At 38.2% G+C, this 17192-nt stretch overlaps 2 protein-coding genes across 6 annotated transcripts; both read right to left on the bottom strand.

Moving 5' to 3' along the window:
- Positions 1-7238: 7238 nt before the first annotated feature.
- On the bottom strand, positions 7239-11361 carry LOC104900346 (hypothetical protein). Of its 4 annotated transcripts, none has more exons than XM_010687757.4 (7): positions 11123-11361; positions 10498-10592; positions 9579-9728; positions 9317-9390; positions 8647-8765; positions 8007-8090; positions 7239-7619 (listed from the first exon to the last, which is right to left on the bottom strand). In XM_010687757.4, the coding sequence occupies exons 2-7, from the start codon at positions 10502-10504 to the stop codon at positions 7496-7498; spliced, it is 558 nt and encodes a 185-aa protein (XP_010686059.2). In that variant the 5' UTR covers positions 10505-10592; positions 11123-11361; the 3' UTR covers positions 7239-7495. The 4 variants fall into 4 exon arrangements, with proteins under 4 accessions (XP_010686059.2, XP_010686058.2, XP_019106594.2 ...); XM_010687756.4 differs by having other exon boundaries at positions 10498-10576; XM_019251049.3 differs by lacking the exon at positions 11123-11361 and adding an exon at positions 11063-11088 and having other exon boundaries at positions 10498-10576.
- A 384-nt stretch (positions 11362-11745) lies between these two features.
- On the bottom strand, positions 11746-16369 carry LOC104900345 (flagellar radial spoke protein 5). Of its 2 annotated transcripts, none has more exons than XM_010687754.4 (9): positions 15959-16369; positions 14337-14421; positions 14011-14127; positions 13549-13613; positions 13363-13451; positions 13054-13133; positions 12846-12957; positions 12400-12519; positions 11746-12200 (listed from the first exon to the last, which is right to left on the bottom strand). In XM_010687754.4, the coding sequence occupies exons 1-9, from the start codon at positions 16254-16256 to the stop codon at positions 12015-12017; spliced, it is 1152 nt and encodes a 383-aa protein (XP_010686056.2). In that variant the 5' UTR covers positions 16257-16369; the 3' UTR covers positions 11746-12014. The 2 variants fall into 2 exon arrangements, with proteins under 2 accessions (XP_010686056.2, XP_010686057.2); XM_010687755.4 differs by lacking the exon at positions 15959-16369 and adding an exon at positions 15042-15420.
- Between the last annotated feature and the right edge of the window lie 823 nt (positions 16370-17192).

Raw genomic sequence — 17192 nt, 5'->3', positions numbered from 1 at the left:
GCTCCTTTTATTCCTCTTTAATTTGTCCCATGTACCTTTCTGGAATGTTTAAGTTTTTTTGCATACTAAAGGTAATGATGGGGGATCACTGTATTACTCTTTTTCTTCCAGGTTTTTTTTCTTTCATCTATTGCACGCAACCCAAAATTTTTAAAAGCAACCACATTTCAATAGTGCAAAAGAGTGCATGTATAAAACAGGCGCTTAGCAAGGCAGGAACATGTATTTACTGTTGCATGTATGTAATTGAGCCTAAACAATACCAAAAATGTGGTGGAGTAAAATGAACTTGAAAGGTGAACCTAGCACAAATGTGAATGATCAAATAATGCACTGGGTTAAATACCACAATTAATCTAAAGGAAAAGGTAAAAAAGATGTCATGAATTAAGCTAAAAAATACATTTGCATTTGAACCTATTTCTACCGCTTATCGTGATGATGCACCTTGAAGCGAAATGTAGTGTCACCCATCTTGCTCGACTTCACTTCGCTTTTTCCAGAAAAACCATCTTGTGGTTGATGGAATCTTAGTTTGCTCATCTAGCTTTCTCTGTTCAATTCCTTCCTTTGAGGACTCCAAGTCTCCAACCTTTTCCTGTGTATCATTCCAAAGACAACATATTGTAAGCAAGGAAATCGGATAGCCATCTTCACACAGGGACCCCTTTACATGAATAGATGATAATTAAATTGAGAGTTGTGATGATGACAGAGAAGTTTAAAAATTTCAGCAAGGCCAATAATAAGCTCGAGTGATGTCTGCCTGTCTCTTAACATTCATTAGACATCGTCGTTACAATATCTTTCTCGAGTCTGATAACGAACACGGTGCATGAAGATGTTTACATGGACATATCAACCATTTCCAGGGTGGGGATAAGGGTGGGTCGGGATAGGAAGAAGACATGATTATGTAGTACTTTAGACATTCTACACTAACCATGGGATGGATCACAGACTGCTTTCCCGGAGTCTGAGCTTCGAACGCCACGAGATGCCTCCTAAGGACATGGGAGGTCATTACAAAGGAATCATGTGGCTTGGAACGAATATGTGGATATCCTTCCGTTCATTTTGAGTTAATTTTAGGTTTCATGACAAATGAACAATAAGGGTGTTAGATCCTTTTCGACGCAACGCAAATGATGCCAAACACCAGGACAATGTTACAAGTGATAACGGCACTCCCAGGAATGTTTCGGCAGAAAATTATGATTGAGCCTCGATAAGTCCAAAAACACTCCAAAAACAACAAAAATTGAAGAATATAATACAAGCCTTCTAGGGACATGCGATGTCATTGGATAGAAGTCAATAGGCTTGGAACGAATATATGGATGCATTTACGTTCATTTTGAGGCAATTTTGGGTTTCACGAGAAATGAACAAACGTGGTGTTTAGAGGCTTTTCGAGGCAAGGCAAATGGTGCCAGGTACCCACACAACGTTACAAGTCAAGTCGCCTTTCCTAGGAATGTTTGGGGAAAAAAATGACAAGACTCGAAAAGGTCCAAATATGTCCAAAAAACAGCCAAAATTGAAGGTTATAATACACGCTTTAGGACTTTCTCGGGTTCCGATCTCCGAACGCCACGGGATGCCTCCTAGGGACATGGAAGGTCATTGGAAAGTAGTCATGTGGCTTGAAACGAATATGTGGATGCCTTTTCGTTCATTTCGAGACAGTTTTAGGTTTCACGAGAAATGAGCAAATGGGGTGTTTAGAGGCTTTGCGAGGCAACACAAATGACGCCAAGCACTCGCGTAACGTAACATGCCACATCGGCTTTCTTAGGAACGTTTTGGGAGAAAATATGACCAGGCTCGGAAAAGTAAAAAAATGTCTCAAAAACTAGCCAAAATTGAAGGTTATAATACACGCTTTTGGACTATCTCGGAGTCCGAGCTCCGAACGCCACGAGATACATCCTAGGGACATGAGAGATCATTTGAAAGGAGTCATGTGGCTTGGAACAAATATTTAGATGCCTTTATGATCATTTCGAGGCAATTTTGTGTTCCACGAGAAATGAACAAATGGGGTGTTTGGAGGCTTTTCAAGGCAACACAAATGGTGCCAAGCACCCGCGTAACGTAACATGTCATATTGGCTTTCCTAGAAACGCTTCGGGAGAAAATATGACCAGGCCTAGAAAAATAAAAAAATGTCTCAAAAACAGCCAAAACTGAAGGTTATAATACACGCTTTCGGACTTTCCCGGGGCCCTAGCTCCGAATGCTACGGGATTTCTCCTAGGGGTTGGGAGGTCATTTGAAAGTAGTCATGTGGCTCAGAACGAATATGTGGATGCCTTTTTGTTCATTTCGAGACAGTTTTAAGTTTCACGAGAAATGAACAAATCGGGTGTTTAGAGGATTTCAAGCCAATACAAATAGTGCCAAACACCCGCGCAACCATACAAGTCATGTTGGCTTTTCTAGGAACGTTTCGGGAGAAAATATGAACAGGCCCGGAAAAGTCAAAAAATATCTCAGAAACTGCCAAAATTGAAGGTTATTATACACGCTTTCGAACTTTCTCGGGGTCCAAGCGCCGAACGCCACGAGATGCCTCCTAGGGGTTGGGAGGTCATTGGAAAATTGTCATGTGGCTTGGAACGAATATGTGGATGTCTTTTCGTTCATTTCGAGACAGTTTTAGGTTTCACGAGAAATGAACAAATGGGGTGTTTAGAGACTTTTCAAGGCAACACAAATGGTGCCAAGCAGCCGCACACCTAACATATCACGTCGGCTTTCCTAGGAACGTTTCGGGAGAAAATATGACCAGACCCGGAAAAATTGAAAAATGTCTCAAAAACAGCCAAAATTGAAGGTTATAATACACGTTTCCGGAATTTTCCGGGGCCCGAGCTCCGAACGCCACGGGATGCCTCCTAGGGGTTGGAAAGTCATTGGAAATTTGTCATGTGTCTTGGAACGAATATGTGGATGTGTTTTATTTCATTTCGAGACAGTTTTAGGTTTCACGAGAAATGAACAAATGGGGTGTTTAGAAGCTTTTCGAGGCAACACAAATGGTGCCAAGCACCCGCGCAACGTAACATATCACGTCGGCTTTCCTAGGAACGTTTCGAGAGAAAATATGACCATGCCCGAAAAAATCAAAAAATGTCTCAAAAACAACAAAAATTGAAGGTTATAATACACGTTTTCGGGGATCGAGCTCCGAACGCCACAATATGCCTCCTAGGGGTTGGGAGGTCATTGGAAAATAGTCATCTGGCTTGGAACGAATATGTGGATGTATTTTCGTTCATTTCGAGAGAGTTTTAGATTTCACGAGAAATGAACAAATGTGGTGTTTAAAGGCTTTTCGAGGCAACACAAATGGTGCCAAACACCCGCGCAACGTAACATATCACGCTGGCTTTCTTAGGAACGTTTCGGGAGAAAATATGACCAGGCCCAGAACAACCAAAATTATATATCTCAAAAACAGCCAAAATTTAAGGTTCTAATACACGCTTTAGGACTTTCTAGGGGTCCGAGCTCGGAACGCCACGAGATGCATCCTAGGGACATGAGAGATCATTGGAATGGAGCCATGTGGTTTGGAACAAATATTTAGATGCCTTTACGATCATTTCGATGCAATTTAGGTTTCACGAGAAATGAACAAATGGGGTGTTTAGAGGGTTTTCAAGGCAACAAAAATTGTGGGAAGCACCCGCGCAACCTAACATATTACGTCGGCTTTCCTAGGAACGTTTCGGGAGAAAATATGACCAAGCCTGAAAAAATAAAAAAATGTCTCAAAAACAGCCAAAATTGAAGGTTATAATACACGCTTTCGGACTTTTCCGAGGATCGAGCAACGAACGCCACGGGATGCCTCCTAGGGGTTGGGAGGTCATTGGAAAATTGTTACGTGGCTTGGAACGAATATGTGGATGTCTTTTCGTTCATTTCGAGACAGTTTTAGGTTTCACGAGAAAAGAACAAATGGGGTGTCTAGAGGGTTTTGAAGTCAACACAAATGGTGCCAAGCAGCCGCACAACCTAACATATCACGTCGGCTTTCCTAGGAACGTTTCGGGAGAAAATATGACCAGACCCGGAAAAATAAAAAAATATCTCAAAAACAACCAAAATTGAAGGTTATAATACACGTTTTCGGAATTTTCCGGGGCCCGAGCTCCGAATGCCACGGGATGCCTCCTAGGAGTTGGGAAGTCATTGAAAAATTGTCATGTGTCTTGGAATGAAAATGTGGATGTGTTTTCTTTCATTTCGAGACAGTTTTAGATTTTACGAGAAATGAACAAATGGGGTGTTTAGAAGCTTTTCGAGGCAACACAAATGGTGCCAAGCACCCGCGCAACGTAACATATCACGTCGGCTTTCCTAGGAACGTTTCGAGAGAAAATATGACTATGCCCGAAAAAATCAAAAAATGTCTCAAAAACAGCCAAAATTGAATGTTATAATACATGTTTTCGGACTTTTTCGGGGACCGAGCTCCGAACGCCACAGTATGCCTCCTAGGGGTTGGGAGGTCATTGGAAAATAGTCATGTGGCTTGGAACGAATATGTGGATGTATTTTCGTTCATTTCGAGAGAGTTTTAGATTTAACGAGAAATGAACAAATGGGGTGTTTAAAGGCTTTTCAAGGCAACACAAATGGTGCCAAACACCCGCGCAACGTAACATATCACACTGGCTTTCTTAGGAAAGTTTCGGGAGAAAATATGACCAGGCTCGGAACAACCAAATATATATATCTCAAAAACAGCCAAAATTGAAGGTTCTAATACACGATTTATGACTTTCTCGGGGTCCAAGCTCGGAACGCCACGGGATGCATCCTAGGGACATGAATGATCATTGGAATGGAGCCATGTGGTTTGGAAAAATATTTAGATGCCTTTACGATCATTTCGATGCAATTTAGGTTTCACGAGAAATGAATAAATGGGATGTTTAGAGACTTTTCAAGGCAACAAAAATTGTGGCAAGCACCCTCGCAACCTAACATATTACGTCGGCTTTCCTAGGAACTTTTCGGGAGAAAATATGACCAGGCCTGAAAAAATAAAAAAATGTCTCAAAAACAGCCAAAATTCAAGGTTATAATACACGCTTTCGGACTTTTCCGAGGACCGAGCTCCGAACGCCACGGGATGAATTCTAGGGGTTGGGAGGTCATTGGAAAATTGTCATGTGGCTTGGAACGAATATGTGGATGTCTTTTCGTTCATTTCGAGACAGTTTTAGGTTTCACGAGAAATGAACAAATGGGGTGTTTAGAGGGTTTTCAAGGCAACACAAATGGTGCCAAGCAGCCGCACAACCTAACATATCACGTCGGCTTTCCTAGGAACGTTTCGGGAGAAAATATGACCAGACCTGAAAAAATCAAAAAATGTCTCAAAAACAGCCAAAATTGAAGGTTATAATACACGTTTTCGGAATTTTCCGGGGCCCGAGCTCCGAACGCCACGGGATGCCTCCTAGGAGTTGGGAAGTCATTGGAAAATTGTCATGTGGCTTGGAACGAATATGTGGATGTGTTTTCTTTCATTTCAAGACAGTTTTAGGTTTCACGAGAAATGAACAAATGGGGTGTTTAGAAGCTTTTCGAGGCAACACAAATGGTGCCAAGCACCCGCGCAACGTAGCATATCACGTCGGCTTTACTAGTAACGTTTCGAGAGAAAATATGACCAGGCCCGGAAAAATCAAAATATGTCTCAAAAACAGCCAAAATTGAAGGTTATAATACACGCTTTCGGACTTTTTCGGGGCCCGAGCTCCGAACGCCTCGGGATGCCTCCTAGGGGTCGGTTGGTCATTAGAAAATAGTCACGTGGCTTGGAACCAATATGTGGATGTCTTTTCGTTCAATTGGAGACAGTTTTAGGTTTCACGAGAAATGAACAAATAGGGTGTTTAGAGGCTTTTTGAGGCAACACAAATGGTGCCAAGCACCCACGCAACCCAACATATTACGTCGGCTTTCCTAGGAACGTTGCATGAGAAAATATGACCAGGTCCGGAAAAGTCAAAGAATATGTTAAAAACAACCAAAATTGAAGGTTATAATACACGCTTTGGGATTTTCCCGCGTTCGAGCTCTGAACACCAAGGAATGCCTCCTAGGGGAATGGGAGGTCATTGGAAAGTAGTCATGTGGCTTGGAACGAATATATGGATGAATTTTCGTTCATTTTGACACAATTTTAGGTTTCACGAGAAATAAACAAATGAGGTGTTTAGAGGCTTTTCGATACAATAAAAATGATGCCAAGCACCTGTGCAACGTAACATGTCACGTTGGCTTTCCTATAAACCATGAGATTTCAAGTGGCTTGAAACGAATATATGTATGTCTTTACGTTCATTTTGAAGCAATTTTGGATTTCACGAGAAATGAACAAATGTGGTATTCAGAGACTTCTCGAGGCAACGCAAATGGTGCCAAGTGCCCACGCAACATTAAAAATCACGTCGACTTTCCTATAAACCATGAGATTTAGGGAGAAAGAGGAACTCTAGTTAAAAGTGTGCTAATTTTTTTTGCGTACATCTTTGTGATGGGTTCATAATGCTAATGGGTGGTTGTGTTTCTTCTTTTTTTTTTCCTTCCGAAGTTGTTTGGATAGAAACCCCTACCTTTCTCCTCCTCCCTCAGAATCTTGGAAAATAGATTACAGTGAGGCTTCCTACTGATAAAGCAAAAATATGATTGCTTGCTGGTCGGATTGCTATGGGCAGCTCATCTCTTTCCAGTGACAACCTCATAAAGCTAGGACTTGGAAAAGTAGGGAAATGAAGGAAGGAAAGCTCTCTAAAATTGCCAAATTGCGTGTTTATATTAGCCCCTCTTTTCCCATCTTTATCTTATTGTTTCTTGTTGGTTGAAGTAAAGAGAACAGAATAGAGGGAAAGCTCTCAATAGAATTGCAAAATTGCCAAATTGCATGATTTTTTTGCCACTTTGTAAGTTGTTACATAAAAGTCCTAAATCTAAAGATGAAACCATATTTTTCCATACTCCCTCTATTCTCTTTAATTTGTCCCATGTACCTTTCTGGAATGTGTCTATAAGTTTTTTGCATACTAAAGATAATAACGGAGGATCACTGTACTACTCTTTACTCTTATTAGTCCAGGCTTTTTTTTCTTTCATCTATTGCACACAACCCAAATGTTTTAAAAGTAACCACATTTCAATAGTGCAAAAGAATCTACATGTATAAAAACAGGTGCTTAGCAAGGCAGGAACATATCTTGACTGTTGCATGTATGTAATTGAGCCTAAACTATACCAAAAATGTGGTAGAGTAAAATGAACATGAAAGGTGAACCTAGCACAAATGTGAATGATCAAATAATAAACTGGGTTAAATACCACAATAAACCTAAAGGAAAAGGTAAAAAAGATATGAATTAAGCTAAAAAATACATCTGCATTTGAACCAATTTCTTTCGCTTATTGTGATGATGCACCTTGAAGCGAAAAAGTGTCACCCATCTTGCTCGACTTCACTCTGCTTTTTCCAGAAAAACCATCTTGTGGTTGACGGAATCTTAGTTGGCTCGTCTGGCTTTCTCTGTTCAATTCCTTCCTTTAAGGACTCCAACCTGTTCCTGTGTATCATTCCAAAGTCAACATATTGTAAGCAAGGCAATCAGATAACCATCTTCACACAGGGACCCCTTCACATGAATTTATGATAATTAAACTGAGAGTTGTGAACTTGTGATGATGACAGAGTTGTTTAAAAATTTCAGCAAGGCCAATAAGCTCAAGTGCTGTCTGCTCGTCTCTTAACATCCATTAAACACCATCGTTACAATATCTTTCCCGAGTCCGATAACGAACACGGTGCATGAAGTTGTTTACATGGACATATCAACCATTTCCAGGGTGGGGATAGGGGTGGGGTCGTGGGGGGTCGGGATGGGAAGGAGGCATGATTCTTTAGTACTTTAGACATTCTAGACTAACCATGGGATGGATCATGGACTGCTTACCTTGTGTCTGTGAGACACCCATGCAGACTCCATCTTTGGCGAAATCCTTCGACTCCTTCCATTCCGCTAGCAAGAATCAAACGCCTGAAAGTCATTTGAAGATAATCAGATAAGATAGAACACAATGGTGTAGTAATTATACCTGTCATAAATCATAAATACCAAATTTTACACAAAGTAGCAGAATTTCTGATTCAGCAATTTTGTTGTGGAACTGGAAACATAGACTGAAGCACCAAATATTTGACAGAGTAATTGCAATAACATGCACAATGAAACCACTGCTTCTTTCTTTTATTTCCCTAACAATAACTAGAATTGTTATTTGTTAGTACTTTCTTTCATAGTCTATCATCAGTGACATCACACAGAATACTCTAAAGAGCAGACTGAGGTATCCTTTCACCTTGTGTTATCATTAGTAAACATAAATACCTAGAGAATTGATGCATTAGCATACAATTGCGAAAGATGTGTCTTCCAAAGGCAACTGGAAGAAAGTTATTCTTTGGCCTTGAGCTAAACCATAACATTTCTCAAGAGAAAAACCCTTGCCAACTATAGCACACTAGAAGTTGACAAAAATTTAAACAAGAGGCAATAGACAATCCATAAAGCCAATCAATCATACTGACCATACCTTTCCAGTTTTGTGACTTCTGATTCCAGTTGCACAGCTCTATCCTTAGCTTGATCAAGGGGCATTGATGATCCTAATTTGCGTTCACTATCTTGAAGCCTTTGTCTGATTTCCTTATCCTACAAACTTGCAGATGGGGGTGCAAGATGGATTTAGCACCAGAATAATAACATTATTGGGAACTCAACTCCTATATGTGTAATAATACTCCCTCTATTCCAATAAAAAGTCCCAAATTGACTTCCAAGTTCTTTAAAATAAAAAATTTGACCAGAAGTTATTTTTTCTTATACGTTGGTAAGGAGAAGTGCCTTACACCTTACCAGCCCGGAATCTCTCGCACAGATTAACTTGGCCCACTTTAGCTTCTAGTGGGGTTTGATCCCATAACCACAAGGTTTGAGAGATACTAACCTGGCCACTAGTGACTAGACCAAGCTTTAGTTAGTTATATGTGAGTAAAATCTACACGACGATAATTTCATCAAACTACTTTTGCCAAATTCTAATATAGTAGTTCTACAATCAAAACTATCATAACATTCAACTGAAATTAATGGTTGAAATTATCATGATTTGACTTTTATGAAAATTCTCACAGGAACTTTATCTTGGAACAGAGAGTATTAACAAAGAAAAGGAAACATTTCGATTATCACAATCATCTTACTCTTCTTTCTACACACTGTCGATACACAGCAATCTCATCTTGACAGAATGGCTCAATATCATTGATTTGTAAACCTAGAGCACAAGAAAAATTATGACATAAAAAATGACATCTCAAAAGAATGGGACAGTCCCAACATTTATATAGGTTATGTGTCATAATGTTGTCATGGTCCACTACAAATAAGCTAATACTAGATATTGAACAGTAGTTTAAGGCTTTAGAAATTAATAAACAAGACCCAATTAAGAAAGCATCTTACACAAATATAGGTTCCTCAGCAACCCATCACACAAGTTGACGCCTTCAAGCACATGAGGAGCAATTTCTGGAGGAATGAGCGGTGATGGAGGCCCCGTCATTAAATCATCACCAACCAAAATTGTTTCTTCCATAGTTTCCTGCGAATCGACTGAATAGACCCAGCAGAATAATCACAAGTCAACTGCCTGTTCTTAGAACGAGAATTCAACCGCTTTTTATGCTCAAGAACTGGGGATGTTTCTTTAGACAATAGATTTATTTTCTTTATTCCATTGTGATTAGTATAGTAATAGCAAGACGCCAGTTGTACCCTTCCTTGATCTTTAGAGTTAAGGCATACTAAGTCTTCTTACAGGGACAAACATCTAACTCACAAAAGTACGTAAACTGAAATCACGTCCTCAACTGTTTGGACTTTGGACTGACGCGATATTCTATCTTACTCTCATCATGCTTTTCCCTAGGACTGCATCAATATTTTTAAAAGAATTTCATAAATCAGATACAAGCAGGACAAGTATCTAATTCCCCCCAAATTTTTATCAACATTGTCCCTTCCATAAAGAGGAAAAGTGTAGTAAGAACCCAATAGTAACCACCAACTTCATCAGCTCAAATAAAATCCTATTCTTCTAGTACCATTCTGGTCAAGAATTCTCCTTTTCCTGGTTGTGTTAGGTTTTGATCACCAAAGATGTAAGCCAATAAATGTATAATCAGAACTAATATTAAACACACACTTTAAGAAACTATCTAAAAAGTTAACCTTCCCAGTGTGCTAAATACATGAACCAAACTACTTAGCATAAAGAAGCAAAGCCATTTAAATCCTCAACATCTGTAACATATTTTACACTGGTGTTTCGCATCGAAAAAAAATAAAATTGGTTCTTTAGCAAGTTGAAAATCCCACATACCATCCATGTTTGTCTTCTGCTTCTCTCAACTGCTGTAAAGTCAGTGTTGGACTAGATCTCACAAAGAGATCACTACAACCTGAAATACACCAAAACTCAAAAAAGATAGCAACATTAATTCAACAAAACAAGGCAAAAAACAAACTGATAAAGGGAGAAATTATTGTTCTTATTAGTTATTCCACTTCTCATCTATTTGCATATTCCATCATATATACACTGTCTCCCTTTTCTCAACTTCTCCTAAAACTATTAGTGGCATTTCATCAAACAAGCGATATACATATAATCAAGCAGGAAAAGGGTCAAATCAAAACTGGTAGTAGCATTTCATCAAACAGATGATATGCAATTCATCAAATAAAAAAAGGGTCACATTAGAATTTGTCGGGGAATTTCATCAAGCATGTAATATGCATACTGTAAACTCAAAGCAACCATATTATATGATCGTGCTACATAAAGAGAACGAACATGATAGTATAATTAACGAATTTGAAACCTAGATTTTCCAAAAGGGGTTAAATCCTTGTTCTTCGAGAAGGGGAGGTGGGTTTAGTTTTACCTGGTAACCTGAGGACTATCACAACAGAGACAGGAGGAGAGAGAGAGAAAAAAAACTTACCTTAAAAATGGTGGGTATGATTTATGAATTATCACTTGTGAGTTTTCAGGAAAGCAAACAAGTGAGTGAGTGACCAAAGAAATAAATATAGTCTTGCTCCTTAAAAAGAATAATCTTATGTAACACTTGTTTGTGTTTGGTTTTCACGCACAAAACGAGCTAAAGAGACATCATTATAGTAAACAAAGGGCCGGAGAAAAGAGGAGAAAAAGATAGGATCAATGACTGAAAGTTTGAATTTTTTGCCATGATCGACCAACAATGATATTTTGATAAAAAGTATTTGTGTTTTCATGCAATTTCTTTTTAATCTACACTGTTTGACTTCTCTATAATGTATTTTTCGACAAATTTTCCTTTAAATGATAAATTTTCTGCATGAATTGACAAATGATGATCACAAATCACAACTACTAACAACGTTAGTTCATTGATAGCTTTGTTTGTAAAAAGTGGAAGAAGTGGAACTTTTACTACACTATTGATATGATTATATGAATATTTCTACTTGTGTTTATTTTTTGAAATGAAAGAATCTCCAGTATGTATAGTATGTATTGAAACAAATATGTATATTAGATCATGGTTCAATTTTATTTGAGAACAGCTATGCATGGACAGTCAGTGTATAAAATATCTTTCATCAAATACAAAGTATTGGGAACATCTTTGAATATATTTGTAAGCCAAAAATGTACAGCTACTCATTGCAGCATCAAGTTCTCAATTGCTGATTGCTATTACACTGTATACAAGAATTTTGATCATATACGAAAATCCGGCAATGTACACATAATGTTCGGCAATGTACACATAATGTTCCTATGATACTAGTATTCGTTCCTCCATACAGGAAGAAAGATGAACCATGAAATGCAGCTGTATCTATGTGTTAGGCGCGCCTATATTCATCTCCACAATCACCAATCACTCTCATGAGATCCTTCCCCCTACTGGACACTTCACGGATGCTGTCAACGTCTTCCTCATCAAGAACAAGTGAAAAAACAGCGTTGACATCCTTAATATGCTCTGACAGCCCGAGTCTTACACCTACCATGGAGCCTGCTACAGCTGGCTGCAATTGTTGCAACAAAGTGATCAATTGAACTCCAATAGTATTGCAAATGAGTACTATTTGGAGAACTATTCTCCAGTGAACAAGTTAAGAGACGGAAATTTGGTAAATCCACCTAGTGTAGGCCCCACGCAACTTCTTCCTCTGTTTGCTGGAAATAAGTTCTCCAGAAAGATAGACGAAGAAGAATTTTTTTTACCTGATCCAGTATGTACTTAACAGCAACAGTTGAAATGGACACACCATGCTTCCTGGCTACTTTGTTAAGCACTTGAAGCAATGTTTGGAAAAGACTCCATCCTCCCCATGCATCAATCATCTGCCATTGACAAGGGGAAAATGAGTGCACCACCTTAAAATACAGAAGCTTGGAAATAAACTTTTTGACTCAACCCATAAGATCACAACTGTTAGGAAAGTCGGATATTTCCCCTCAAAGAATGCGAAATTTTACAGTCTAAACTTATCTGCTTTGAGTTTAAATGAATGCATAGTTCTTAGGCTTTGTTCTATGCACCTGAAAAACACTTGTCTGAACTTACATTTTCTGGAACCTAATTTTTTTTGGTGAAAAGAAAAAAGTCTCAAACTTTTATAAGACATATGAACATAGAGCCAGAACAGGACTATAACAACAAATGATACCCTTTTGTACTTCTGCAGGGAGGGAGTATTAAGTGAAGGACCCGCAAAAGGAATGGCCAAGTTCGTATCGAGGAATTTCTCAGATAGAAGCCCACCCATAACTGTTCCATACCTGTAAATACAAACATATAAGAAGCCTGGAAATATTCACTGAAACAATCAAAATCAGATGAAAGAATTAAGGGAATTAGAACATGTGCAAAATTACGTTATAAGTTTGACTCCTGTTTGCTGACAAAGCTCTGCCATTCTCTGCTGAGGACGCATGTCGATAAGTGAATGTTGCACCTACATAGTTCAGGCATTAATCGTACTGACCTGAACGTCGTATAACGAAGCGCCACACAGAAAGAGTTACAAAAGGCTAAATGGAAAACAAGTTCACTCTGAACAAGATAGACGAATGGTGTGTAGCGCACAAGGGGATTTACCAAATTGCCCCAATCTCACATGTTCACCATTGATCTGAGCTCTATATAACCTCAGTCAAAGAGTTAAACCAACAGATCTGACTTACCTGGTTGCTAACAACAGGAATCTCATTTTCAAGAATTATGCGCAACCTTTCCGTATCAAAATTTGTAAGAGCCACGGTCTTAATTTTTCCTGAAATTACACATCTAATGATTCAAGTTCTTGAGAGTTATAAAGTTGCTAAAATGCTAACATTGAGGTTATAAAAAAAGAAGTAAAAGAAGATGACCTTCATCTTTCAGATCCGTAAGATGTTTCAACGCATCAAGATACCCAGTATTGGCATAGTCCCACCTATTTCAAGGTGAAAAAAGGTAATCAGAACTCAGAAGGTTGAGCTACTTAATTCCTAGGGGTCAGCAGAATTTATAGAACATGCATCAGGATAAGTATTCATCATATGAAAAGAATTCACAAGAGAGACCAAACACACCTAGAATATTTACATATGGAGCATAATTCCCCTATAAGCAGTACAAGGAACAATGATATAATCATACCAGATTTAGTACAACAAATTGTGATCTTTATGAGATTAGAGCAAATGATTATGAACACTCTAAGCATGGCTTTTATAACAAATTTCCAAATGTAATACTTGGTATTTTAGAGTAATATAATGTTCTTACACCACAACATATGCAAACAAATGCTTCAAATCTGCACCATAGAAAATCGGGGACATCCATACCAGTGGAATTGAAGCATGTCCAAGCACTCAACATCCATTCTTTTCCTTGAAACATCAATGCTCCCTTCTACAAAACTTCTAGTCATTTTAACTGGTGATGGAACCCATTTTGTGAGACTACAAGTAAAAATCATTTGAAAGCAACATTAGATTTGAAACTATCAGATATATCAACAAAAAAAGACTTAATCAGAGCACTTCCTTGGTTCCTTCAACTCAGCAGCTATTATTATACAAGTATGCTACAGCTATTTGCCAATGTTCCCGTGTTCAATCAGCAATTTTGAAGATGTGAACACAACAAGATCATTATAGTTGTAACTCACCCTCTGACCTTTTCTAACAACTCAGGTGGGCGCTCACGGCGGACTCGATTTATGAAGATTCCATATAAATCTTCAGCAGGTCCATCTGAAACAAGCACAGGCATTTAAATTGACTAGCCTACCATCTTAATATTAAAAAATTTTCTGTCTTGATATAAGAGTGAGGCTAAATGAAGAACACTGGAAGGGAGCAATTTGGTAAATCCACTTTGGTGTTGACCCCACACCATCATGTTTTCTCCATTTAGCTTTTCTCTTGTGATAAGGGGCGAAAGAGTATGCTTTCACGAGGAATCTCCAGTGAACAAAGCCCTCTAACATAATTTTGAGCAACATACCCCCCTCTTTTTCCCCTTGGTTCCCAAAAAAGACTTGTTATGAAAAAAATAATGTTCATAACAGTTATGCACTGAACGCTGAGCAGGCTTTATGCTTCCTCCAAGGCTAGATGCAACATTTTAGTAATGCATAAGGGATGCAGAGGCAATTACATTATCAAGAAAGAGCTAGCAATACATAAAAGTGCACAGACAAGTTCTTATATACTTCATATCCTAGTTAGTGAAAAATACAAGAAGCACATTTCACTCCATAAAGATTGCATTCATATACCACATAGATGAACAACTTCCCTAGAACTTGACATGTCACAGCAACCTTAAACCAAATAAAACTGCTTTTCTGCCAAACTATCTCATTGCTTACATATATCAGCCATATCAAAAGTGGCAAGCCCAGCATCTGCATATCGAAGCATCGCATCAACAGCATTATCCCTATCGATTTTTCCCCAACCACCACTCGTTTGCCACATCCCATTAACCACACGGCACATATCCAAAGAATCCTTCCCATTCTTAACTACAATATTCCTTTCACCTTCAGTTGCTACACATGAGATTGGCCTCAATGTAACTGCTCCATTACCATTTCTTGTCCTAGTTTTAGCTCTAACAGAAGTAAATACCAATTTGCAACAAGAATAGGGTAGGATTTCTGTCATTTTCTTTGGCGTGCATAAGCTACAAAAAGATGGAACTTATATTATGAGCAGAGCTTTGATACATTTGTACCCTATCTGCATCCCTCCTCATTCAGCTGCCAACCGTTTGTAGTTCTTATATCTTTTGACTATAATACCCTCCAAGTATTCACAATTATCCCACTTGCCCATCCTTTTTCAATTTAAATGCAAAAAAAGAAATCACCCTAAAAAATACAACCTCTAAACCTTATATCACGACTTTGACCATTAAAATCTCCAACTATTACTAAACACTAACATTTTGAAGATACCCGTTGAGACGAACCTAACAAAATTCGATAAGGGAAAATCATATAACTATGTTTTTCTACATGTATAAATTATAAACTATAATCAAAGTAATACATTAACACAAAACCCATAAAGGAAAGAAATGCAACAAAAAACCATTTATGATTTATCACAACATAATATTAAAAATCCAATCTTTAATCCAAAAAATTCCCTTGATTTCTTGAGAAATAAAAAAAAGAAGACATGTATTGGCCACGTAGTCTGCATTACGTCCAGAAAATTCGAAGGGTAAAAGCGAAAATAAACAAAGAACAAAAGGTGCTAAAGGTAAAAAGAAAATTACAGTGATCAGCCATGTCAAAGGTAGAAAGACCAGCATCAGTATAACGAAGCATGGCTTGAACGGCGTCGTTTCTATCAATACGTCCCCAACCACCACTTGTCTGCCACATTCCGTTTAAAACTCGGCATATTTCCAGCGAATTGTTGCCGTTACTTACCTTTATTTGCCGCTTTTCTGTCGTAACCTCTGTACTTGACTCGCACCTCACTGAGTTCCGTCCGAGTTTTGGCGAGTAACGCCGAGTTTGAGTAGTGTATTTTATGGGTTTTAGAGGGTTTATGTTCACAAATGCTGACATTTCTCTTTTTTGCTTGATGACTTGGTGAAGTGAAGATGAGGGATTGGGGTTTGGGACTTGGGAGGATATGGGAAAATTGATTGGGATTTGGTCGTTTGGGGTTTCTATTAATTTACTCGGATTTTTTATTATTTTTTAAATAATTTGCTCTGAAACATCCGAGTCCGATCCGAGCCACACACTTAGCTTTGGTAGGCGATTCTCCCAACAAGAGTTTCGACATACGGTGAGGCTCGAACTTGAAACTCCTTTAAGCAACATAAGTTGCTTACCACTTAAGTCAACTCTTATTGGTTTTTTATTACTCTCTCCGTCTCATAATATTGTGCTTGTTCCTTTTTATACGGTCTCCAAGACGTAACTTTGACCTTTAATATCTTCAATTTCGTATTAATAAAAAATATAAAAAATTAATATTATGAAACTACACATTGAGACAAATCTAACAAGATCCCACATGAATATGTTTTTTTATATATACAAATGAGAATTTTCGGTCAAAAATTTTAAAATTTGACCCACAAAAATGAAGTAGGCACTATATTATGGGACGGAGGGAGTATTATTTACTGAATACGGTTTTACTCCCTATGTTTCTCAAACATATTCCGTGTTACTATTAGGCTCTAGTCTTTTGGAATAAATTAATGAAAATTTACTTCAAACAAATTCAGTTTAGTTGAGATTTGCTTTCTTGATTTTTGGTGTAGCTCACGAAGAAGTGGTAGCAGTGGTTGAGTGATGTGGAATGATTGTATTTTATTGGCTATAGTATTATTTTACAACTTTGATGATACATGGTATTTATAGTTACTTATGTCGGTTACTTTTTGTCAACCGACTCATTAAATTCCGTAATCCAGATGTTTTGGCTAACTAGATAATTCTATAAGATCTATATAATAGTTATAGAGTTTTCCTTAGTCTTTCATACTC

The sequence above is a fragment of the Beta vulgaris genome, chromosome 7 (genome assembly GCF_026745355.1).
Source record: "Beta vulgaris subsp. vulgaris cultivar EL10 chromosome 7, EL10.2, whole genome shotgun sequence".
In the NCBI taxonomy this organism is placed as follows: Eukaryota; Viridiplantae; Streptophyta; class Magnoliopsida; order Caryophyllales; family Amaranthaceae; genus Beta; species Beta vulgaris.
The sequence above is the reverse complement of the archived record's forward strand: the minus strand, read 5'-3'. Positions and strand labels throughout refer to the sequence as shown.